Source organism: Sander vitreus, chromosome 11, assembly GCF_031162955.1.
Source record: "Sander vitreus isolate 19-12246 chromosome 11, sanVit1, whole genome shotgun sequence".
NCBI lineage: Eukaryota > Metazoa > Chordata > Actinopteri > Perciformes > Percidae > Sander > Sander vitreus.
This window is the reverse complement of record NC_135865.1, coordinates 3,121,898-3,147,674: the sequence shown is the minus strand read 5'-3', so window position 1 is coordinate 3,147,674 and position 25,777 is coordinate 3,121,898. Positions and strand designations below refer to the sequence as shown.

General features: G+C 40.3%; 1 protein-coding gene across 1 annotated transcript in view; it reads right to left on the bottom strand.

The window, feature by feature from the left end:
• The window catches only part of dpp10 (dipeptidyl peptidase like 10), a 129,834-nt gene that overhangs the window by 12,573 nt on the left and 91,484 nt on the right, over nt 1-25,777 (bottom strand). The window contains exons 8-16 of the mRNA XM_078263073.1: nt 23,422-23,542; nt 21,752-21,906; nt 19,190-19,287; nt 14,839-14,962; nt 12,370-12,408; nt 6,643-6,750; nt 3,654-3,745; nt 2,660-2,707; nt 1,417-1,538 (exon numbers count right to left, since the gene is read on the bottom strand). Coding sequence (XP_078119199.1) covers nt 1,417-1,538; nt 2,660-2,707; nt 3,654-3,745; nt 6,643-6,750; nt 12,370-12,408; nt 14,839-14,962; nt 19,190-19,287; nt 21,752-21,906; nt 23,422-23,542 — 907 coding nt within the window. The remainder of the gene's footprint in view (nt 1-1,416; nt 1,539-2,659; nt 2,708-3,653; nt 3,746-6,642; nt 6,751-12,369; nt 12,409-14,838; nt 14,963-19,189; nt 19,288-21,751; nt 21,907-23,421; nt 23,543-25,777) is intronic.

Genomic DNA, 25,777 nt, shown 5'->3' with positions numbered 1-25,777 from the left:
TGCTGAATAGCTCAGCTGCGGCTGAATTACTCACAGACACCGCAAAACCCACAATGCTCCTGCTCTACTGTCCTCGTACTGAAACACAAACCGTTGCTTGGACTTTATTTCCTCTCTGGACTTACTGCTGGTAGACTGCATTAGCTTTGACCTTTGCATTCTTCTACACTCACTTGTGTCACAGAGAGAAATGCTTACAATATGTGCATGTACCGGCTTTCAACACCAAACCAATCACAAGTATTTTATGAGTGGAATTAAAAGGCTTGTGTTGTTCCTGATGAAAACCAGTGTCTGGACAAACTTTGTCGGGTTTATGTGAACTTGGCCCTCCAAAGACAACAAGCTTTCTCCATTATTTTTTTATTGCTTTTGGGAAAGGGAACAGTGTTATGGTCCAATTAATCACCACGCCAGAGCGCAAATGCTTCTGAGCATGCAGTACTCTCACCTGCTCCACATAAATTGAAACCACAAACAACATTAAGAGTTACCCTCCATTAAACAAGATACTCTCTGACCAATAACGCTACCTAAAAGTAATTATGCACAAAAGAGTGGCCAATTGTTTAATTTAATGACTCTCGTTTGGAACTGATGAGCGCTGAATTTAAAACCGAATAGTCGGAGAGAGCGACAGATTACAACAGACAAACCCTGGCATCTGCCAGATGATCTCAGAAAAATGGCTATATAAATTAGGAACATAAAACACAGTATAGCTCCCAATTTCACACACTTTCACTGTGGCTGAGGCTGCGGCATTGGGAGCAATTTGGGGTTCAGTGTCTTGCCCAAGGAGACTTCGACGTGGGACTGCAGGGCAAGGGATCGAACCACCAACCTTCCGATTGGCAGACGACCGCTGACCACCTTACCACTATTACCACTGGGTCTGTCTTAGCCATCGATCAATCTTGTCAGTGGACAGTAAAGTGTACTTTATTCCTCCAAATTTCCTTCCAATGTCAGCTGATCATTTGTGACATAAATCGGAGACATTAATTGTCCGACAACAATTCAAATAATGTTTGAATTTACATACTGTAGGAGTTTATTTAATATTGAAAACAGGACATCTATGCACCTCACTATTTGGCCTTGGAGTCGCTGGCAGACAGTTTGAGAAACCCTGTTTCGAATTTTAAATTTAAAAGATGATATTTTACCCAATCTACCTAGACCACTTTTTGAGAAATACTGCTCTAACTTAGTCTCGCTTTGGCAGACCCTCCTCCAAAGCGCTCTAAAGGAGGGTCTGGCTACTGGCTACTCCACATACATCCGGCGGAATTTCCTGAAGCACCGTAACAATCCCGAAAGTGGAACGTCAAGGATCTAGACTAGCTCAAACTTGAACAGGAGTTTAAAAGCAGACACAGGGAGAGCCTTAAATGAGGAAGTGTGACGGCTTACCTTTACATTGGAGGATAACGTGCTGGTTTGTGGGGCTGATGTCAGCATCGAAGTACAGACAGTGAGCTTTATTTAGTTCGCATGTCAAACACCGGCGCGGGAACAGACCCACAGTTTTAACACTGCGGAGAGAAAGTACAACACTTTTTAAGTAAAAGATGGAGGCAAATGCTGGAATTACTTTTTTTTTTCTTCTTGTGGTCAAACAATCCCAAAAATGGAACGTATCCAGCTAAATGTATTCCTGTGTACATACAGTACAACTTGATACAGGTTACAGCTCTATGGCAAAGAACTGTATTATCAACATTGTCCAAAAGATATTAAAATGTATATAATATCAAATAATAAAACAGTTTATTCCTTTCAGGTAGACAAAGTAGCAAAGCAGTGTAGAGTTAATTGACAGAAAATTCATTGTTTAAGTCACTTTTTACACCAACATTTCCTGGATCCGGCTTCTCTAATATGAGGATTTGCGGTTTGCTGCTGTTTTCACTATTTTCTGTCATTTTCTAGACCAAAAACGGGACATACACAGAAGATAAGATGGTTACACTTTACTTGAAGGTAAAGAGTGACATAGGAGTGACATGACACTGTCATGAACGTGTCATAAACATTATAAACAAGTCATAAACGTTTATGATATAACGCTTCTTTTAGTAATTTGTCATTTGGTTGTTTTTCGGTAAATTATGGTTAGGGTTAGAGTTAGGATTAGGATTAGGGTTAGGGTTCATGTGTCGTGTTCATGACAGTGTCATGTCACTCTTATGTAGATACCTTCAAGTAAAGTGTTATCGATAAGATATATATCAGACTTTGGAGACACAGACAATAATGATTAGCAAGATAAATTAATTGCAGCTAATTAAAAGATGAAATAAAACCAGCGTATATTCACTGTTAATACAATGGTTGTTACTACAAAGCAATACAGAGCAGACATAACGTAAATACTGATGAAATGTAATGAGTGAATTTAAATGATTAAGATGAAAAAAACAACAACATAAAACGCAGTGTTGATATGCATATGAATACATAATAAGTTAGCTATGAGGTGAAAAACAATATTGGATCATAATCATTGTTTTTGAGTATTATGAGCAGACTTAAATCACGGTTCAAATGTGACCCGCTAACACAAAAGGTTTGGGCAGCTTTCCAACCCATTACCAGAGTTAAGTACAACAGCTGTCAACAGTGAGCGCTGTATAATAACTTGGTCAAAACAAACCTGAAGAGTTGGCGTCTGCGTGGCGAGCCCTCTGTGCTGAGAAAATATCTGAAAACAATAAGAGCAAACAGACATGCTACATTAAACACTGGACTTCATTATCTCTTTCTTTAAGCTGCATTCAAACATCTCATCAGCAACTGTCTTTTGTGTACAGTATGAGGGTGGTATCCATAGTGAAGTGAAGAGAAAAGAATACAATTTAGTGTTCACTTTAGTTTCATTTAAGGAGAATCTAGCTCATGCATTTTGATTATTTCCCTTTGAGGTTGCCTTCAAACCTGAGCAGTTTGGTCCGTCTTAACCAAAATCTGGAGCGTTTTGTCAGATAGTCTGGTTGGTTTGGGGCGGTGTGAAAGCTCACGCAAACTCTGGTGCGCACCAAACAAGCAAACTCAGGTCCACCTGAAAAAAGGGGACTCAGTTTGCTAGAGTTCTCGGTCTCAAGTGCTCTAGAGTTCGGTTCACCTCAGGTGAAAATGCGATGTGACCCAAATACAGGAAGTGAACCAAAAAAAAAACATGCATTTACTAGCCTGACATTTCAACCTTGCACACAATTTGATTTAAGGGATGATATCTTCCAGATCCATAACCGAATAAAACCATAGAACGCTGGACGTCTGTGGCTCTTTCTTTCGCCCACTGTCTGTCAGCTGCTCACATTGCTCACCTTCTTCTAAAATATTAGAAACACTAAAGCAGAACCAGAAAACCCAATACGTTATAAATTTGGTGTCTGTCCATTATTCCAGAGACCAGAAGTGTCGGCGAGTTTCACACAGATATTCTGTCCACTAAACAAGCAACCGTTCTGACTGTGTGTCCTATATATATATATATATATGTGTGTGTATAGTGTTTGGTGTGTTTGACAAAGCGCAGTGTGAACGTTTGTGAATGCAAACCCAAGCAAATGAAAAATGCAACAATGTTGCAACGTCCCACCGACCTATAGGTGTGAAAGCGCCTTAAGAAACGTATGTAGACTTACAGGTTGTCAGTGTTCTCATCAAAGGCAACGATCCTGGTCACCTCCCAGTTCCCTGAGGTGAGATGTCGGACTTCATTTTGATCTGCTCTGAACTGAGAGAAACAAAAGAAGATGAGTATAGGTCACGTTTTGCAACGTCTAATCATGTTGCTTCTGTATGCTCAGGTCTGGTTGTGTGCTGTGTATTTGAAACCATCCATACCAGACACTAGCCTGGTTGACACCAGACCCTTCTCAGTTGTAACTGAGAGTGGGTCTGGGGAAGGTTCATTCACAGCCCATTTCCAAAGGGGGCGTCACCAACGGACGCCGTTCAAATGCCTCTGGGCGAAATTGGATAGTCCTTTAACCAATCAGACCAACGATCCGGGTGACGTAGCAGCGACAGCAGCATCAACGGCTTGCTGCGCTTTGGTGGCCGTCATGTTGAATGTAAACAAAAAGCTGCTTACTGTCGCTGCGCTATATTCATCGTGTAAAGCCCGCCTCAACGGTTGTGATTGGTGTAAAGCCCGCCTCAACGGTTATGATTGGTGTAAAGCCTGCATCAACGGTTGTGATTGGTGCCTCGATTTGGAAAAATTGGAAATGGACTTGAATGGGCTGTTGGCCAGACTGACTTGCAGAGCAAATCTCAAATTTGCTGGAAGTTCTTCAGGGTTTTCCCAGGCTACAGAAACACAGCAGCATCAGTGGCCGAGGTGTTTAAATGACGCCCTATGTGTATGCTTTCTGAATGGGAACCTCTTGAATTCATGTTTGAGAATAATGACATTTAAGCATTACTGTGTTACATTCAGTGGTGGAAATGGGGGAAAACGCCTTGGAATGCCGTTACACGAGTAAATGTTGATGGAACAGCGTTCCCTTTCAGATTCAAAAATAAAGTCATTGTTTGTTTTTTTTTGGGGTAAATTCATTTATAGCCATTTTACAATTTTTTGCAGTTTTATTTTCCCTCAGTGTACTTGAACACAGCACAGTAGCTTTGCTGCTTGTTTTCAGACACAACAGACCACCTGGGGACAAGCAGGTAGGATGAAGATCCAGCTCGCATTTCAAATTTCTTTAAACTTCAGTGATGTCTTTGAGATATTGAGTCTAGTTTGGCCGCTCATGTGTTTATTGTTAAAACTGAAGTCAATGAGCCTAGGTCATTTTTGAAATGTCCAATATCAAGAGCTAAAGTGAACGTCCATCACGTAACGTTAGTTTACTGGCTACAGAAATGGATGCAGGTAGTAGAGCCTACAATTTGGCGCGGGATTGCCCACACATACACACAAAGTCGGATGTTATTTCAGAAATATGTGAATGATGGTCCAAAGTAACGTTAAAATTCATAATTATGAGTTATAATATGAAAAAATGTTTCCCGTGCAGTGTTCCATAGTAAAATCTGCCAAAACCCTAAAGGTGTGTTCAGACTGAAAAAGAAGCGAGTTAGAGAGACGATGTGACTGCATACAAATCTGATAGAAATAGGCAACTGATTGCAAAAAGACACAGACTCAGTGTTGGCGATGCAAATTGCGTTGAAAATGTTTGCTCAAATGTATTCTTACCTAGAGGCTGTTTGAATTAATAGATGTACAGCAACAAAAGGTAAACCACTAAACACTCACGGGCACGCACACACACACACACACACGCAATAGTTGCCATGGTGCCAAACAATACATTGGCTGTTTAGAGCAAATTAACATAGACTGGACAAACACTCCAGGCAAAATATGCTTTGCAATCAGTGTGAACACACCTTTAGGGAAGAGGCTGGGAGAATGGTTGGGTGTGCAAAACACTTATTCTTTCTCAAGATAAAATACTGTAAAATACTTGTGTTGTTTTTTGGAAACTATGTTTAATATACTGTTGCTGGCATGTGTCGAATCTTATTCTAAGTGAGCCACTTTTCCTGGTTACATACGGTGGGGAATTAAAATAAAGTAAAATCTTTATTGAATGGATTAAATCAAATTGAACATTTCTATGATTTGTGCACTGGGGATCCCAGTTCACACCATCTTAATATTTTGAATGTGAATAAATTACCATTGTATTATTTAATTGTTATTTATCTTTGTATAAAATGAATTGTCATACTGTGACACTGGAGTTTTACTTTTCATTTGTCCGGGGAAGTTATTGGAGTAGATGTGGGGGGCTTTTTTAAAGTAAAATAACTCCAGCTGAACTACCTGTCGCGTGGCTCCTTTAATCTCTTTTTAAACACTTTTATTCCTTTCCTTTTAAATAACCAAACTGTGCCCCTCGCGCCCATCATGGACATTACGTTTTAACCCAACCCAAACCTTTACCATAGAAGTGACAGGTCAGATAACAATCATATGAATTGTCAGTAAGCCATGAGGGTTGTTTTGAACAATCCAAATACAATGTTATTACTGAAATATGAAGACCTGTTGGCACATTAGTATTTGCCTCATACATTGTAAAAAAATAAATCAGGTCTGACAAATTCATAATGACCTACACAGGCAAACCAAGTAATGTATTCATCCAAAAACTAAAGCATGCATTTTAATATTGGGAATGTGTTACAGTAATTGGAGTAAAATCTGAGGAGCCTCTGTGCTAAGAACAGCAGAGAAACTATCCATGGCAACATGCCATTAAATATCACTGTTCATCTCTACCAACATTAAATCCAACATGCAGATACAGATGGGGACTGTCAAGTATCTGTTTTGATGACAACTGGCTCTTTTTATTGGGCCCATACTGGGCATGAATCACTTGTGCAAGAAGTTTCTTAATTATGGCAACATCTAAAAATTGGTTCAACAATAGCATGACAAATAAGGTCTGCTATGAGTAATTTTAAACTACTTGAGAGTATGCACCCAGCTGCACATGACAGCTCTAGTAAAGCTCTGGCAGCACACAACATCCATCCTGTTAGAATCCTTTGGGTGTGAAAACTGGCTGCATCAACTTAATGGGGAGGGAGTATAAACTGGACCTTCACCTGTGTGGTGAACATGGCGATGTGATGAAACTCTCCACGTCCTCCTTGTTTGACCGGGACAGTCAGGAAGAATCTGCTGCCATCTTTGGAGAACACCGGTTCTTGGTTCTGCAGAAAGCAAAGATGGATGAACTGGAAGCATCTATCACCTAGCTACATCAGAATGAATCAATGAAGACATTCCTATTAAAGGTGGGGTGTAAACAATAGACAGGAGACAAATTTTCCAACCATGTCTGATTTCTACTTAGCCCGTTTGTAGAGGCTTGCAATATGTTTATGCTTGACATCAACAGCATGAATAAATGGATTCAAATGATGAGTGGTGTGCAAATGGCCTCTACAACTTTTTCAGCCTGAAAGTAATACTCTGCTATATTTTTATATGAATACATGTCTATTTTGCTACTGTTCAGAGTGCTGTTACACTGAGTGGGTGAACCCTTTTACAATAAGTTAAATGGGTGGTTAGCATGACCAGCAGAGAGAAAAGTGCACCATTTGCAACTTCCGGAAACTCTAACGTAACAAGGTACATTAACGCATGTGCTGTACTGCACTGATTTCACACACACAAACATCAATTTACAAGTTATAGGGAGAAAAACATGTATACTGTCCTCTGTGGCTCTAAAGGAGAGCAGGCTGTTCCCATGTTCCACAGTTCTGAGGTACATGTACTTTACTTGAGTATTTCAATCATCTCTTACTTTTTACTTCTACACCCCTGCATTTCAGAGGCATACACTGGGTCATTTTTACCCAAACCGCATTTATTCAACAGCTGTAGTTACTAGTTTGGGGGCAGCAGCGGCTCAGTCTGTGTGAACTTGGCTTATGGACCGGAGGGTGGGCGGTTCAGGTCTCTGTACGGACCAAAGTGTGGAGTGTGGACTGGAAAGCTGCCCATTATGCAACGCACCTAGCCCCAATTGCTCTGAGGGCCGACACCTCTTTGGTGATGTGTGCCTACAGCTCCTGTGTGAACATGTCTGTGTACTTCAGGTCTACAGTACGTGTATAATGTAACAACAGCAGAATGTCAAAATGAAATTTCCCCATCGAGGGATTGATAAAAAGTGCTTCTTTCTTCTTTTAGATGTTGATCATCTTTAATGAGCATAAAGATGATAATCTATAATATGCATAAAAATGACACACTGTTGCTGTAAATTAAATGACAAAAGACTTAAATTTGCTCCACCTCGAGGAGAAACAAGACTGAAATGCTGGTTACACATTGATAATCTAGTGATATAAAACATAAAATATAACAATGACCCAAACCTGCCCACATAATGAGTATGGTAACACTTTATATTAAGGTACACATATTCACCATTAACTACTTGCTCATAAGCATGTATATTAATAGCATATTTGCTCTTTATTGGTCATTATAAGGCAGTTATTAGGTAAGGGCTATCAGGAATTAATGGACGACGGGGAGGCCGCCACTTATACCATGGCTTGTCACGCCCCCGCCTGCCGTGACTTCCTCTCGGTGACAGTCTGGTGTGTGTGTGAGAATGTGTTTTTGTTTTATTTCTTCATTTGTTATGACTGTCATGTGTTTTTGTTTCCAGTCTATCTGTGTTCCCGTTCCCTTCATGTCACAGAGTGCGGACACCCCCCGGTTGATTCTCCCCAGACCTGACACCCATTCCATATCAGCGCACCTGCCATTCATCCTGCTTCATCATCTGGCTTTAAAGACCAGTCTGACTTTCCTCTCCCTGCCGGATTGTTGCTTACTACCAGTATGCTATTTCACCAGCCTTTGTTATTTGTTCCAAGTCTAGCTACCTGTTCTTTTTCTGACCTGTCTGCTCCTTGTTCCAGAAATAACCCATCTTCAGAATCCACTACTAGCCCAGCCATCTCCGGACCCAGCACCTCCACTGCCTGCTCAGCCATCGTCAGACCCAACACCTCTACTGCCAGCCCAGCCAGCTTCGGACCCAGCACCCCCCACTGCCAGCTCACTCTCACTGTCTCAATAAAACAAGATTCTTTTGCACCAACTCCAGTCTGCGCCTGAGTTCTGTCCCTAACACGGAAATAGTAAATAGCAAAAAACATTAATTAATGTATATTTTTTATCAAAATGTTTTGCAATCAAAATCAAATCTTTACATATAGTTTTGTGTTTTATTACATAAGAAAGCCCATGCTGAGCCAAGAATATAAATCATGAAGAACAACGTCCTTACTTACTATCAACCCGCAGTAATTACAAGGTTATTGATGGAAAACCCTTAGTTAATGGCCTAGTAGATATATGGTCATGCTAAATAAAGCATTAATACATGCTTTATAATGACTAATATGCAGGGCCAAATTTATTTTAAATAAAACTCAGAATGTTAACACATGTTAAGCAGAAAAACAGTCCGCTCAATTCCATAGATTTGCATTCTGTATCACTGCTGAAAACTGCTGGGAAACTCACACACATCTAAAGGTTAATGTTAGAACCATTTCCTTCTTTTCACATCCAATATCCAACTAAAAAAATGTGATTTGGGTTTTTGGTGTCGTCCCTCCACGCCCTACTCTTTCCTTGCAGGTGTTGCATATTGCAAACTTGTTATCTTCTGCACACAGGCTGAAGAATTTCCAAACAGCTGACATGTTGCAGGTTAATTCACGAGGTTCCCTACATGTGCGAGAATAGCGCCGACACACGGCGGAAAAGTTGAGAGAAAGGAAAAAGAGACTGTGCTGTCGCGTCCGTGTGTGCGTCCTCCTTGAAAACTGTAACTCGTATAACTTCTGTTGTCAGTTATTTGTAGCATTGACCGGCATGAAATCGGCATATGTCAGACTGACCTGCCGGTCTCCGGTCATGGCCGAGCACGTGAAAACCGGCCAACTCCGGTCACCGGCCGGTCTATCGGTGCATTTCTAACATAAAGTGTTACCATGAGTATTTTTAAGTACATTCCATTCATGAGATTTACATGCTTTTAAAGTAAAATTTAAGTAAAAGTTTGTCATACAGGACTTTCAATTGAGTATTTTTCCTTTGTTGAATTGCTTCTTTGCTACTAAGGTAACATATCCAAACACCACTGAACCTAGCCAACAGAAAGTCAGAGTACTGGACATTTTTGGATAACATTCAATTCATTAGATATGTGAAACCAAAGTTTGCATATATTCCTGCTGTGCATTGAGGAGATGCATAACTGAGTGTTTTGCATTTAGTTCATCAAGTTTAAATTTGTGAAATTCACACTGGACACACACACACACACACACACACACGACACAGTCAGTATATGAGCATTTGGCAGATTAGCATCCTTAACAAAGACTAGCAGCTCTGTGTGCCAAGATTGTCAAGTGCTTAAATTGGCCAGCGCTACAGCCAAACATGTACGGCTGCAGGGCTATATGATCAAATCCTGCTAGAAACTTTCTCTCATCTGCCTCTCATGCTTCCCAAATAAATATAATATTCTTTAAATGAGAGTAAACTGAACTCTCTGCTTTGGAAATAAATAAATGAATAGAGCCATATCTAAACGGAACTAGTAGTACAGTGTCAGGTTTTAATCTTGCTGGCTTTTGATTATATGCCAGGTTATTGAATGCCCACGGCTCTGTTGACATTACTACATAAGCAGGATCTTGACGATTTAATAAGTACATTTTACAGTGCAGTCGTGCTTTCCAGAAGTCCAACTTGACAGGAAAGAATGTGTATTCAAATATATTTTTTTTTACAGTGAAAACATTATAAAAAGCTCAATATGTGCTGCAATTTTTCAACATTTCCTGGATGAGGTATATACATTGCATGGAAACACTGATTCAAGTGGCAGCTGGGTTCAGTCATGTACACCCAATGCACTTCAATATCTCCAAGGAAGGCTCTATTCTTTGCTCCGAAATCCGACAGGTGATAAAGAAGTCACAGGTCAGGGTTTCATCTGCTGGAGAGAAAGACTCAAGGGGCCAAGGAGTCCTTCTTGCTGCTGCTCAGCCTGTGTTTGCATCATCAGGTGTGGGATTTCGGGGATGAATGTAGCCTTCCTTCATGATACAGCGAAAAAGTATGGAGCAGATTGTTTGTAGAAATACGAGATTAAGTGGAAAATTGGTGAAGTAGTCATTTTGTCGCATAATTTAAAAGACACTGAGATAGAGATGATTGACAGCAAGTGAAACTACAGCACTGGAGCACATGCTTTTCAAAATATTAAGTATAGAGCTCAACAGTGACCGCCCACTTTTTGGACGGCTCTGGTTCCGGAAGTGATTTTCCCCACTCAATGTCTCCATTGACGTTTCATTAAATGCCTTTAAAAAGAGTTTTAGGCCTGGAACCAATCCAACGAGATGAATCGTGACTCGGCATGGGGACGGTATGAGATTCTGACGGTACAATAACCTTCAGCAAAAATATCACAGTTTTACAACTGCAGCTTTAAAATGTATTATTTTAAAATGTCTGGGTAAAAAACTACTTTTTTTCCCCCATTGAACACAATGTATTTTATTTTTGAACACACTGGCAGGGAGAGGGATTTCTAAACGCTCATACCTTAGGAACGGTGTGACAGAAAATTGTAGTGGTTTTGATACAGTGACTCTTTCAAACCGCGGTATACCTTGAAACTGGTAACGGGCCCGTGCCTAATCATGGCCATAAAACATTGGTTTCGGTGGAAAATAACATTTTGAAAACGGAAAAAAAGGCGAAGGTACAAGACTGTGTACAGAAATAATTCAATGGTAGCAGCTCACTATACTTTAAGAAATATCTGTGTATTAACAGTTGTATTACTGTATATTTTAACAGAAATGTCCATAGAATGTAATTCACAGTTGTATTTAAAGCTTTAGTGCGTAACTTTTTGATATTAATGAACGTCCGTTACATTCAAGCCATTGCCAAATGAGTTGCTACAAAGCTAATTAAGACTATCAGCTCCACACAACTCTCTCTGGATCTCTCAGTATGACTATATTCAGAAGATTGTGGCGTCCGGTGACTTTCCCGCACAGAAACTCCAGTGAAGATAATGACCTCTTCTGAAGAGTCCATCATGTTTGTTTTTTTATCCTCCGTGTCCTCCTTGGCTACTAGCAACTGTGTGGAGGAGAAGGGATGGGTCACGGAAGGTTTGTAGCATGTGGACGTGCCAACAGCTTTGTTGTCATTACTTAGAATTCCTCATGGGGGCACTATAGCTTTAAGTTTATTTACATTTCGCATGATCTGTGCTCCGACAACTTTTGCCGGCCCTGGATGTTGGTTTGGTTGATTAAAGAATGGATTTCTTTTCAGAAGTTTACTAACTAAGAAAAAATTTGAACACAAAGTTTCTGTTTTTTAAAATTACGGGACAAAGTCTGGGTAATGAGCTGCCAGTACTTTTTATTTTATTTTACGGATTTATTTCTTAAGAGTGTAGCCATTCACAGGTTCGGTAAACATTTCCATTTCCACCAATCAGAGACATCGGTGTTAGGATTGTGGGTGGTGTAGTACTTCTCAAGGTTGACTTCATATAGACTTCTACAGGAGCAGATACCATCGTTTCACAATCTCACAGCTCGTGGTCAGTCTACCTCGGATGGTAAAGAGATTGCGGCTAATAATCAAAACCCTTATGAAGAAAATGAATGGGATTTTTACTTCCGGAACCACACTGTTGAGCTCACAGTACTAACTTACAGTATGTATCACAACACATGGAACGGAGAACACTTTACCTGCTTGGACAGCCAAAGCTCAGAGCTTTCTTCGTGTCTCTGAAAAAGATGTCAGAGCAAAATGTTAGTCTGGTGGTAATTCAGCCAGAGCATCAAAATCCTCTCGTCTTTACAGCTTTTCTTTCTGGCTCCTGTGTTATACTTCAAACAGGGAACAATAGAGCAGTATTGTAGATGAGTGAAATCACATTCTGTCTCACAAAATAAATGTTCTTTTATGTCAGCAGAATTTTTTGTAAAAGTTATTTTGGAATAACACCTGCATAGCATTTTTCCAGACTGTCACATAATGGACCCTATATTTTGTCGTTTATTTACACAGGGCACTGGGTAACACCATTCCCAGTCTGAGCCCCATGGTTTCAAACCAATATGCATGAGTGGGAACCAGAGTTTTGGCAGAGGAGGCCAGGCTCTGAGACCAGGCCTGAGCTAAGCTGCCTCTTGGCTCGGCGGCATGTTTGTTTGTGCAAATCACTCCAAATCAGGAAGCACAGGACTGAAAGAGTGGCCTGAGAGTCCCACAGTTCAACAGTGGGGTTAAAACTGCAAATTCACATTCAAATACGGAGATAATCTGGAAGGAGTTTACGCCAGCAGATGTGCTGCGAATTAAGCAAAGTTTTCCTCTAACAATGATTAGTTTAACGGATACTAAAGTTAAGGGGATTTTCAGAAAGTGGCACAAAGGAGTTAATTTGCATGTCCTCGTATCCAAGAGATTTGGGGACTTGGGACTAATCGCCGGGTTAGTTGGTGATCGACAGTAGCTAGCAAGTCAGGAACATGCTAGTGTTGGTCCAGCCAGGTCTCTTGATATGGTTCGTAAATAACAAGCCAATTTGTTAAGTCATTTTGGGTGGTATCACAATGCTTATTTTGCTTTCCGCGTGTCATTTTATGCCATGTATTCGAACCAAGCTTTCAATTGTGAACCCATCACGCTCAGACGACTACTCTGGAACTGAGGAGACGTGGCATAAAGACTGAGGAGTGCGTTTAGGCGGATGCGAGCAGAGGTGGACGGGTCCAGCAAACACAGGACTTTGACCTAGGAGACCAGTTTTTGTGTCCCCTGTAAAACGAGTTATGTTAACGTAACCATTGATTTGGATTAATTACGTTGATAATGTAACTTACGTCCTTACTTTAACCCAAACTGTGATGTTTTTCCTAAACTTAACTACCTTCACAAGCTTACGTTTTGTTTGAATTCGGAAAACATAGTTTGGCGTGTAAAAATGTGACGTCAAGGGGTCTTGAAAGCGTATGGGACGAGTTGTGAATGAGAATGGGGCGTAAAATGACAAGCTTAAAATGTGTTACATGACACACAAAACATGGCGAAAAGTGGCGTGTCATTTATACGCTTTTCCGATGAGATCACATTGGCTGCTCAGTCATAATAACATTCGGTTTCTATTGTCTCTGTAATGTGTCGTTTACTCCTCTCTGGCACAGTGTTCAGGACTGTACACCACTGACCGTTCACTAAACCCTGCCCTCAAACTTGATTGACCAATCATAGCTCAGCAACCTTAATTAGGTAGAGCAGGCGTGTCTGGGATTTATTTATATAGCCTACATTCTAGAGGCAAAATCACAAACTTTGGTTTACATACTTTGTTATACTTTTTTAATGTTAACAGCAGCTAATGTGCTATCAGGTAAAGGAGATAAATACATCATGATTGATGAGCTGAAACATGAGACATTACTTTTTATTTTACTATTGTCTGTTGGTTACTTACCTGCATGCCAATTAGTTAATCACATGCATGTTTAAACACAAGAGACAGTCTCAATGCTAAATGAAATATTTTCATTCTGTGACTTCTCCATTTTAAAGGGCGGTGTGATGTTAGAGCCTTTATAAAAACACTAGAGCAAAAGTGTAAGCAATGTAGTTAACTGTGTTTAAAAGCTCAAGATCATGCTGAAAAGGTTAATGTGTGTCTCAAAATACATAAAAAAAACACTTCTAAAGGCACCTCTACTATCTGTCTGACAAGACTAATAGATGCCACTATTACGTCGGTCTTCTTGAACTCACAACAACAATGCACATAGCAACCACTAGGTGGATATAAAGCGGAACATGATTTAAAATAAAATTACTCATGAAGGCTCGTGAAATAGATAAAGTAAACATGTGCCAAACAGGAACGTAACCTTGGAAATCAAAATTAGATATAATAAGCCTGTTACTAGGCTTCATCAAATATAAACCTTGCAAAGAGCACTCTATTAAGACATGCCTTACACAAAGTACATCTGGAGCATTATGATGTGAAATTAAATTATGAATTGAACCCACAATAGATTCCCAGATTAGATAATACTTAAGTACACAAAAACACTTTCCTATTCTACCCAAGGACATAGACTTTCTCACTCTCTCACACACACACACACACACACACACACACACACACACACACACACACACACACACACACACACACACACCGTGACGCAGGCTCCAGTGGTGGTGTCACACACAGTCAGGATGGAGATGTTCTGGGCCCGGTTCAACCACCGGACAGACGTCTTGGTCTTACTGATCCACTTCACCATGGTCACATAATGTTCCCTATGAAAAACATCATAATTACACAAATCGTTATTTCAAGTTGTATAATAATCCATATGCTGTCAAGGAAAATTGATTGTTATAGAAGTCATGAATCAAACTTTAAGTAAAATGTGCACAAAAAGATCATCACAGATCAGGTGAACAGTATACGTCACATAGAGGTGGTATAAATCATCTGAAAGCTGGCAACCTGAGGATTAATTTGAGATGCAGCTCAGCACTGTGTTTTTCTAGTCATAAAGCAGAGATAAAACTGAAGTAATTATTAAATAATTAGTAAAAGTGCATTACTGTAATAGATTTGGGAACAATACATTATGATGCCCATTCCCGTGCTCACTATTGTCTCATAAATTGTTGCAGCAGTAGTTGGGTTAATACCATTTGTTACAATTTGATGCTAAATTTAACCATTTAATTGCCATTTAATAACCATTTCAAAAATCCTTCCAAAATACCACATCAAGACACCAGACTTTGAGGAACACCATAGAAAAATACATGCTGTGATTTGATGTCAAAACCTTTTGACATTTGGAGATTTCTGCAAGAAGTGCATTTTCCGGCGATTGGACGGCGAGCACTTCTGTTCGGGAAACTGCTAAGAAGCCGCCTTATTGAATCCACAAGAGTCTCAGCTTTCCAGTCATACCCAATTTATGCAATTCCAAGAGTGTTTAGGGACCCCAGTATGCAGAAATATACAAATACACCATTTTAGTATAGGTGAAAATAACACATACTGCATGCAAAAAATGCAGTTTTTTTGTTACCAACCGCATGGAATTAGCATTAGTGATTTCCAAATGAAGCTTCATGAACCATTAGCAGACCTGCCAACCTTGAAGAAATGTTAAGAGTACAACCCCCCCAGCCCACCGCCAATGTACGCTCCACCGTTGCCCAACCACCAGTGAGAAACCTATGAGATACCCAACACCATAATACATAATATACATAATGCGTGTGCAATCTGAAAATGTAGGTGGAGAGGGAGGAGATTATGATAGGCTAGTTCATATTCCTGCATATTGTTACAAATATTATGAATTACGTTACACACACACACACACACACACATACACACACACACCTCATTCAAAGGAAATCTAGATACATGTAATTTATATTGAAATACATTGTTTGGCTCATCAATACCTCCTAGATTACAATAAATTCTTATTACTGTGTAGAGGAATGGAGTGGATGAATGGCTGCAGGTGTAGTGAAACTACACAAATGTTTTCTTATATTCTGTCCAATATTTTGTGCCCATATATTTTTGTTAGTCTAGCGAATAGGAGGTGGAGTGAGCTAATAAATAGGCCTACGTACTTCTGTGTTAAAGATGAGAGTCAGACCAGGTTAACACATAGCCTTCTTCTGATTACTGAAGGGAAATTAAGTAGTCTAAGTAATGATTTACTCATAAAGCAACTTTAAATAGGCCTAAAGCAACTACTAAAACAGCACAAGATTGAAGCCTGGCAGAGACACGATTATAGGCTAATAAATAACATGGGTCAGATAATTTCAGATAGGCTTTTAAAAGGTTGACATGGGTGACAATTGCATTATGTCAGTAAAATATAGCAAATAGCTCTATTGTATGCTATGCATCATTAACTGAGCTCGTCCCAGCTGGACTCCCTGTTATGATATCAAGGTCATTATTTATGTTCATAAATTCAATTAGGCTAAAAAATAGCCTAACTGTTCCCTTTATCTTACGTTAATCAGCACCTGGCCTGTCTAAAACCTTCTAGTTTTCTAGCCATTCCACCACTTTTCTAACTGCCCCCAACTAATGGGAAGGATGGCGGGTGTGATTAACTGTCACACCCGCCATCCTTCCCATTAGTTGGGAGGATGGGTGTCAATAGGCTAGCCTATTGACACTATGAACATGTTTTTCTTATCATCCTTTTATTTTTTATATAACATTATGTTTCGGGGGGTGGGTGGCGAGTATTTGCAAGAGTGCATGGCTTGTAGCCTGGAGACCTCCTGTCTCATGCTCCTCCCGTCTCATGCCTGGGCATGTCCAACGGTAAATTCAGATGTTCAGAATACAATGGTAAATTCAGATGTTCAGAATAGCCTACGGAATCGTGAATTATTTTCTAAATTAAGTCACAGATAAGTTAGTGAGCATGGGAGGCATGAGACAGGAGGTCTCCAGGCTGCAGCCATACCCGACCCAGTATTTGCGTGTGGGACTGTGTTCGTTACCTGTTGTCCCTTCGTGAATGATATTGATGTCTGTCTTGCACACGGTGCAGAACGCGTGATGAGGTAGCCTGGACATGTGGAGGCAAGGCCATCTCTCCCGAAAGCTGTCAAGAAATCGCTGTGGTTTCCGAACCTTTTTTCGAGGCGGTTCAGCCATGGTATGCAAGCCTACAGTTATCCCGACAGCCTGGCTTGCTTGAGGCACTGAATTGAATTAAACGTGCAAAGCATTTGGCTAGGAGGGGCAGGTGGGCAGTGGGTTAAAATACAGCGCTCTGATTGGCCGAAAGCTTTTCACTCCACTTACACGCTGTGGCTCAGCGGCAGAATCAACGTCATAGATGTAGATTGCATAGAAACTGAAACCGGGGAAATGAAAGATGCAACAAAATGCGTACCTAGAGAGCAGCGAATCGTACAAGTGTACTTAAGGGTCAAAATGCGTGCCGAGTACGAAAAATGCGTACATGTTGGCAGGTCTGCATTAGTTGTATTTGTTGACCCAATGATGGCGCTCTTGGTTTAAAGCAAAAGGCTCAAGGAATGGCAATTCAGTGTGCTTTCAACCCTTTGTTGAACAGAGAGCACCATCTAGTGGGCTCAGAAAATAAAGAAAATGCTTCATGAAGCTTTATTTGGAAATCACAAATTATCATAAAATGTGGGAAGAGGGCACTTGTGGGTACCCATAGAGTCAATTTTCATTCGGATAACTTGAGGTGAGAGGTAAAAAGACCCCTTTGAAAATGTCCATGCCAGTTTTTTTTCCCTCGCCAAAATCTGGCCTAACTTAAAGCGTTATTAAGGCCCCTCCCCAACAAGCTTCATGGTTGGTACCAATGCATTTCGAGGTGGGCAATTTGGAGAAAATCAAATATCACAATATTTTTGACCAAATATCTCGATATTGATATTGCGGCAATATTGTAGACAATTGGTGCTTTCTCAAAATATTTACACACTGTTGTTTTTGATACATTCAGTAATGTGGACTAAGTGAGTTAAGTGTTTTTGATGTAAAGCACTTTGGGTGTCTGGGTTATGAAAAGTGCAGTATAAATAAAATTGCCATTGCCAATGACTGAGTGGTTAAAGGCAAATAACAAAACAGCTTTAACAGTCTTTCTATTCTATGAAAATGATATCCCTTTACTATAATGCAGCCCTTAAAACCAGGAAAAGAAAACACTTACCATATAACGACATTATAATATCCAAAATCCAAGACGGTATCTAGTCTCACATCACAATATCAATATAATATTGATATATTACACAGCCCTAAACTGATTCCTGAGATCGTCTAGTTTCATATGATACTGCTATCTTCAATAGCTTTACACAGAGCCTGCTACAGCCTTTGAATGTTGGCCGGGCCAGCCAGCGGACCATCAGAGGTGTAACAGGTGTTAATAAGCAGTTTAGCAGTAAATAAAATCACTGAAGATGAAAGTCAGTTGGTAATTGAACCAAGGGTGCAGGTTAATGCCCCAGCTAACAGTTCCTTACAACTCTACCAAATTACTTTACTTCTACACATTACTTTCATGGTGGTGGTACAAGACATGTTTCAACAGAAACATGTCTTGTACCACCCAATCACATACATTTATACATGTGGTGCAAGGAGATGGAGGAAGAAGTCCTGTTGACATACAGTTGATTTAAATAGATAATGTCTCAAGAGATTCATTTACAGCAACATATGATGGTTATAACAAGTTTTCTGAAATGTGTTGAAATGAAAAAATGAAGCTGCATTCATTGTAAAATAATCATAAAATATTGTAGTGTGGGAATTGTTGGTTTTGGTTTGTCCTTCAGTTTGTTAGCTATCCTCATTGATAGTGAAAGTTAGAGCTACTGTAACAAGTTGCATTGCCCATGATTTACCAATGAAATGTTCTGAGTGTCTTGTGAGATTATCGTCTGAAGTTTAAAATGTCAAAAGCATCCCTTTCAGTGGCACAGCAGCTGATGGAAAAGTCTCACCGTAGCTTGAGTGTTTCTGGAGGCATGAGCTCCAGCGTGTGCGTCGGCCCGTAAAGATTGACTACATAGAGCTTCACCGCCGGGTTGGGTTGGCCAGCCTGCATGCAGAATCAACAGTCCAGACTTTAGACAAAAGCCTCACATCATCAAATGCTTTTTGCAACACCATCCAATATGGCAAGTGTGACTTATAAAGACCTGCAATGAATAGTTAACTGAGAACATGCTTTTAAAATCCCCTGTGTACTCTGTCTAATGTCCATATTATGCATGTGTTGTTATGCAGAAACTGTAAGGAATTTTGTCATATAAACTTTACAGCAGACATGAAAAACAATGCTGATTAAAAATAATGCATTGAAGAAACACTTTACTGAAGGAATAGTTACATAATGATAGTATTACAATAGTAGAGAACTGGCTCTTGCATTCTGTCATTGTTCTCATTTGAACATTGTTCTAAATCCATGAGAAACCTTCCCTCAGGCAGTATAAAAGTGTCGGGATGAGTGTAGTATGGAGAAACATAAGTACATTTCTGGAAAAAGCCTGATATCTGGTGCATGGCTCCGCACTGGATGTCAGGCTTTATCCCTCCCCTTTTGCTATCTGTGGGGGCTTAAGGTTCACAAAATCCCTTTGCTACGGGAAACAACAACCGCCAAGCTAGCAAGCTATAGCTGAAAATGGTAAGTTTGGACGAAAATGTAGCTTGCAACAAGGCAGGCCTGCTTGGATCTTTCAGTGAGCCATTCTAAAGATTTACAATTTTGTTGTTTACGCCATTTAGTATCTAACTGGGACTTGCTAGCATGTTTGCCCATCGGTAGTGGAAAAAGTTTTCCGAGCATGGCCTATCGTCTGCAGTAGCTAGCGAGGGTAACATTAAAGACAGTGCCAATGTTTCCGGACCGATTGGTGGGATTGCTTTGGACAAAGTACACACAGAGATACACTGGTAAGAGCAAATGAGGTTTAACCATGTATCAAGCTAATTTAAATAGCTCATGTTACTGTAATGTGTGAACAGTTAACTTCATTTAATATTGTATGTGGTGTTTTTGCTCCGTCCGGAGCTTGGCGCCGCCCAAGAGGATTGTGATTGGTTTAATGAAATGCGTTTTTTTCTCCTATACCAAAATGTATGTATGGAGTAGCCAGACCTTACTCCACAGCGCTGTGGAGATAGAGCTGGCAGGATCAGTGTTAACAGAGCCTAGGATCAGTGTTGTATGATGTTTAATTAATTCTACAAGTTAATTTGGGATTCTTTCTGGTTTTCTTTTTCTCTCCACCTGCAAAAACTCATTCTACTTTGATTTCCTGTGTTTCCTAAAATGACTTGTGCCGATGCACAGTGCGCCCTGTACAAAGATCTGGAGACAGAACAACAGGTGCTGCTTTCAATCAAAAATGGGCAAAGCTATTGAAGCTTGCCAACTACTTTGTGTGTTGTCTGTGTTGTGTGTGATCACTGCGGTGCGTTGCATTCTGTTGAAGTGAGGCTGCGGTCAGTGGGGAAGATTGTTTCCTGCCTCTTTTAAATTGTACTGTCTCCCTGTAGGACTGTCACTGGTGGAGAGTGGCAGCTCTACACAGACGTTTTTTCTTTTAGCTTGCTGATTTCAAACTGCGTTGAAAATGTAAAACTGTGATATCAAATTGTTACAAACAGTATGGGAGAATAGGAAAAGTAAACCACCAATCACACATACTGTAGCTTGTGCAATAGCCTATGTTTGGAGAATACATTTAGTAAAGAACGGGTTAGACTACACACTGGCCTTGTTCAGGTGTATTTCCCTTTACTTTATGAGCATGTTTTGTTGGAAGACAACTGGCCTAGAACAAGATAAAAAATAGTCCAATTAAAACACCCTTTAAATGACAGACAGACAGGCCTGTATAGTACACTTAGAAAGGCACAACAGCACAATTTCATTAAAGTAATTTAGTGTTCACAAGTGTCTACCTGGCCAGGGTCTGCAGATGAAAATACCTGCTAAATCTCATACAATACATCTCCTCTCTTTGCATCGGAATAATGCTTTTTGTATTATTCTCACACAAATAGACAAATTGATGTAATAAACAGAGAGTTGGGACGGCACTGCACAATAACACATCCTGGTTAAACTGTAATGCCTGCTTCATTGTCTCCTCAATTGCGTGTTCATTAAATGCTCCTGTGTAAGTCATCAAGGTCTCCTGAATCGCCTTCACGTATGTGAAATGAGTTGTGCTGCTCCTGAGTTTTTCCTTAACAGTAGTCACCTCCTAATTGGACGTTGAGTGTAAACCTCTCAGGGTCTCAATGTGCAGAGGCATTAGTGAAACCTGTTTGACCGTGTAGCACGTACAAAATAGAACATCGATCCTCTCATCTCATTCTTGAAAATCAAGCAAACAATGTCCCAAAATGGTGAATGAAAATGACAACAGATATATTGTTCTTCATATTTGCCTGGAAGCATGGTTAATGGCCATGTATCCAGTGTGTAAACGGTGCGGTGATATTGTGATGTGGTGGTGTGTGAGGTGTGTCTTCTAAATAATGTTTACCTTAGGGTATGGGTACTGCTTTCCTTTGGGGTATGTCATGCCAGTGAAGCGAGGTAAAGCCATGTTGGGCACCAGACTGTCATTCAGGACCAGGAAGGCCAACCTCTCTCCGTCAGGCGACCACCAGTGGGCCACATGGGTCTGAAGGATCTCCTCTGTTTGGAAGGAGACACAGGGTGAGCTACATTCCTTTATCAAATCAATCTAGAAAGTTAGGAATCAAAAAGTACAATTGTTACCATTTTATAACACAAAATACCTTGACATATGATCTGCCAATGGATGCTTAAAGCTAGCCTAACTATGTGTAGAACTTTGATGTGATTACAGCATTTTTGACATAACCACTGGGGGTGCCAAAGTTGGGAATGTTTAAACTCTACATAGAGCAGCTTTAAATCACAATATACTTCAGCCGTGTACACTGTACTTCTAAGTTAGGAGCTAATGCATTACTCTGTGTGGACATTTATATCTGTTATTGACATTACATTATGAATGATCCTTAGTATTGAGGTTTAAATGTAGATGGTTTAAACAATAAAGTTGATAAATTGTACTAAAAGCATGAAAATCCATAAAATAATTATACATTTTTGTTAACACTGACTATTGTGACAACACTGACTATTTGTAAAAATGTCAATCTTCTGAATTGCCTTTGGCAACGTCTTTAACATGTCACTCATATTTAGCTAATGATACTGATCTGTGTTACTTTGGTAGTAATATAAGTTACTATTTATATATTGTTGAATGCAAGTTATAATAAACGTTTAAATGTATTAGAACTGTCATTTGATAGAAATTGCAGTCTTACATCATGTAGTCCTTAATGGTTACGCACAAATAATCTCATCAAATACAGACACAACAAAACACACCGATATGGAAAAAATTAGATACAATTAAAAGAAAATTAAATTCTAATTTGGGCTCAACCATCACATTATTATACATCAGAAATATAATTAAGAATAAACGGGAAAATGGAGACAAAAGGCAGCGCTGCGACCGTTGACTTCAAGGCACCTAACCCTAACCTTAAAGGACAATTCTTGCGCAAAACAAACCTAGAGTTCCTAGAGAGCTGGAATTGTCCTTTAACCCATCCCGGGCGTTGTGTTTTAACCCTAACCAGTGCCTAATCCTAGTGCCTTCCAGGCAGCGCTGCCTGGAAGACGCCGTTGGGGGCTTAAAACACCAAACACCGCAGTTATGTGCGTCTCTTGCCTTTTTATAAGATTTACATTATATTCTTGTCTCCTGAGAGATTGACCAAAGTCGCTAACAGCTTGCAGTGTGTGTTTACTTATGGCACATAAAATGACTCCTCACACCCAGTGGGGAGATATCTGCACTAAAACAAACGCCATGAATATTTAATCACTGTCTTTCATAAGGTTATGTTTCTCAAGATGGGCATTTACAGTTTAATGGGACTGCCAACACTTTGAAAACTAAGTTAGATATTATCATATGTATTTTTGCAATGTTTAAAACCCCCAGTTTCTCAACACATTATTATCTGACATCAAGTTGCTGTTTTTCATTTAGATCCTGCCATGGTTTTCTTCAAACAGCTCCCAGGAACTGAGCTGAACACTGCATGCTTTGGCTAGTTTTGCCCTTAAACTGAATTAAAAGGTAGTGAAGAAGCTGATATGTACCTTCATAGAGCCAGTCAGCAATCCCATTGAAGATGATCCCTTCTTTCCCTGAGGATGTCAGCCTAAGGGAGTTACTCTTGACGTCTGACTGGTAGTAGATGTTATTTTCAAATATGTAGATCTAGAGAGTAGAGAGAAAGCACACACAGTCACATATTAAATGTTACATCACGTGGTAAGGAGTAGAGAAATGCTGCAATTGAGGAACACTGGTGCAAGGCTGAACAAGTATGTGCCAGATTTCAGGGTTCACATCTTTAACGCACATCCACTGGATTAACAATTATATTAAATAAACACAGTTTTGGCTCAAGCATCCAAACTATTCTTTTAGGATTAAAGGTGCAAAGCATTGTCGGTCAAGCCATCAAGTGATTAACTCTATTGTACTGGAGACTGTATTTGTGGAAGTAAAGCTGTTACTCCCCCAAAGGCCTCAGCAGTAAATTATAATCTCAAAACCCAAGACAGTTTCACTCTTAGTTTGTCAAAAACAGATGTGGTCAGGTGCTTTTGGCGTTAGTTATTGACGCAAAAAGTCTCCTTTAGCGTCTTAGTCAGATGCATGGTGCTTTTAACTAATTCCAATGTAATCCCATCTGCAGCGATATTTGACACTGTGGGGATTCCTTTGGTGTAATTCTTTTCACTTTTGGCGCTCTGGGTCGGGACCGATTTGGCGTAATTTTTCAAAGTGCAGGGCAGAACCGCTTAGTTAGGGTTAGGGAAAGATTGTGGGTGGCGTTAAAAAATGTCCGTTTCAGTGACACACGGGACAAGAACAGGACACAAACCCGTACCTCCTGGGTGAAAGTCCTGTGTTGTGTGATCCCTCCACCGCCCCAAACTACTCCCTACCGTTGTTGCTCTTCATACTACATCATCTTACGCTAGCGCTACTGCTAAGCTTGGTGCGTTTTATACAGACGCTAAAGGGTGCATTGTGCATTGGTATCTGACGCTCAGAGCCACTGACCATGTGTCAATATTTGACGAGCTGGGAGTGAGCACGGGTTGCAAAACCAGAAACCTACAGAATTGTCCATCTCAAATGCAACTGCACAACCCAAGGCACCCCACCCACGCTCTTATTAAAAATAGTTTGGCTTTCTTGCCTGTATTTCGCAGGCTTTCAGAACACAGTAAATGTGTGTATATGACTGGACAGCACCATGCTGATGGGACAGTCTCAGTAATGTCAAAAAATATATACTGATAGTGCAACATAAAACAGGTCACATAAAAGGATTTTGTCACTCGTGTTAATATTTTTTGTCTTACTTCTATTTGGGGGATAATCATGCTGATAATTTGGAGCTACAGTTCCCATGAGGCTTTTTTTCTGAGATGTAAACATGAAATATAATGTTTCCATGGATTCAATGAATTACACTGTGGGTTACAACTTTTCCAATTTAAACTTATATAAATAATATTGTTTGAAATGGTCTTGACACCCCGACAGCAATACAGCGCTGATGGAGTGAAAAAGATCCGTCATCTGTAGCTGCGGCTGGAATCCTGTAAAGACGCCCACCAATCACTGCCTCACGGTCAGCTTGGAAAGAACCAATGAAATGCCTCCTTGCCCCGCTGCGCCTACTCTACCCCTCCCGTTTACGCGTCTGATCTCAAAGAGCGTCATCGTCGCTGCCGGAGAGAAAACGTAGCAGAAGTTGCCACTTCCGCGGTTACTTGCAACCAACTACACTGCTACAAAATGCAAAGAAAAGAAAGACTGAAGCTGAAAAAGGGGCGATGCAGCGGTGCTTGTGCACGTCTGTGTGTGGGCGGAGCCACAAGGGCAGGGGGAGGGGTTAGAAGAAGCCCTGAGGAGATAGGTACTTTCAAATCTTGCCAGCTTACCAACCCTGCATTTAAAATCTGCCAAATTAGCTATTAGAAGTAGCTGTTTGCAGCTAGCCCATGGACGTACAGACAACCACCACTGGATTACTTTGATACTGAGTGAAGAGTGCTACGGAAATTTCCCTGTGAAAAAACAACTTTAAAAAAAAACTAAGCTGACACACATCACAAAAAACAAATCCAACTTGTCAAACAAACATCTGTTGATGTTACACAGACAAAAGAGTAATCTTTCTTTGGCCTTTCCAAAAAGCCAGAATCTGTGGCCTTATGTGATCTTACATAACAATTTGTTAGCAATGGGCCTCTCTCTCTGCACTGACACAACCTCGCGGTCAGCAGGGCCTTCTGCTGTCTGGCTGGAAGGCATCACAACAAATCATCAGACCAGAAGGCAGTCTAGAGAAATGATTATCTAACAGCAGACTATTCCAAAATGGGAGGGTTCATTACTATAACTGTGGAGTGAGTAAAGTCAGCCATTTGA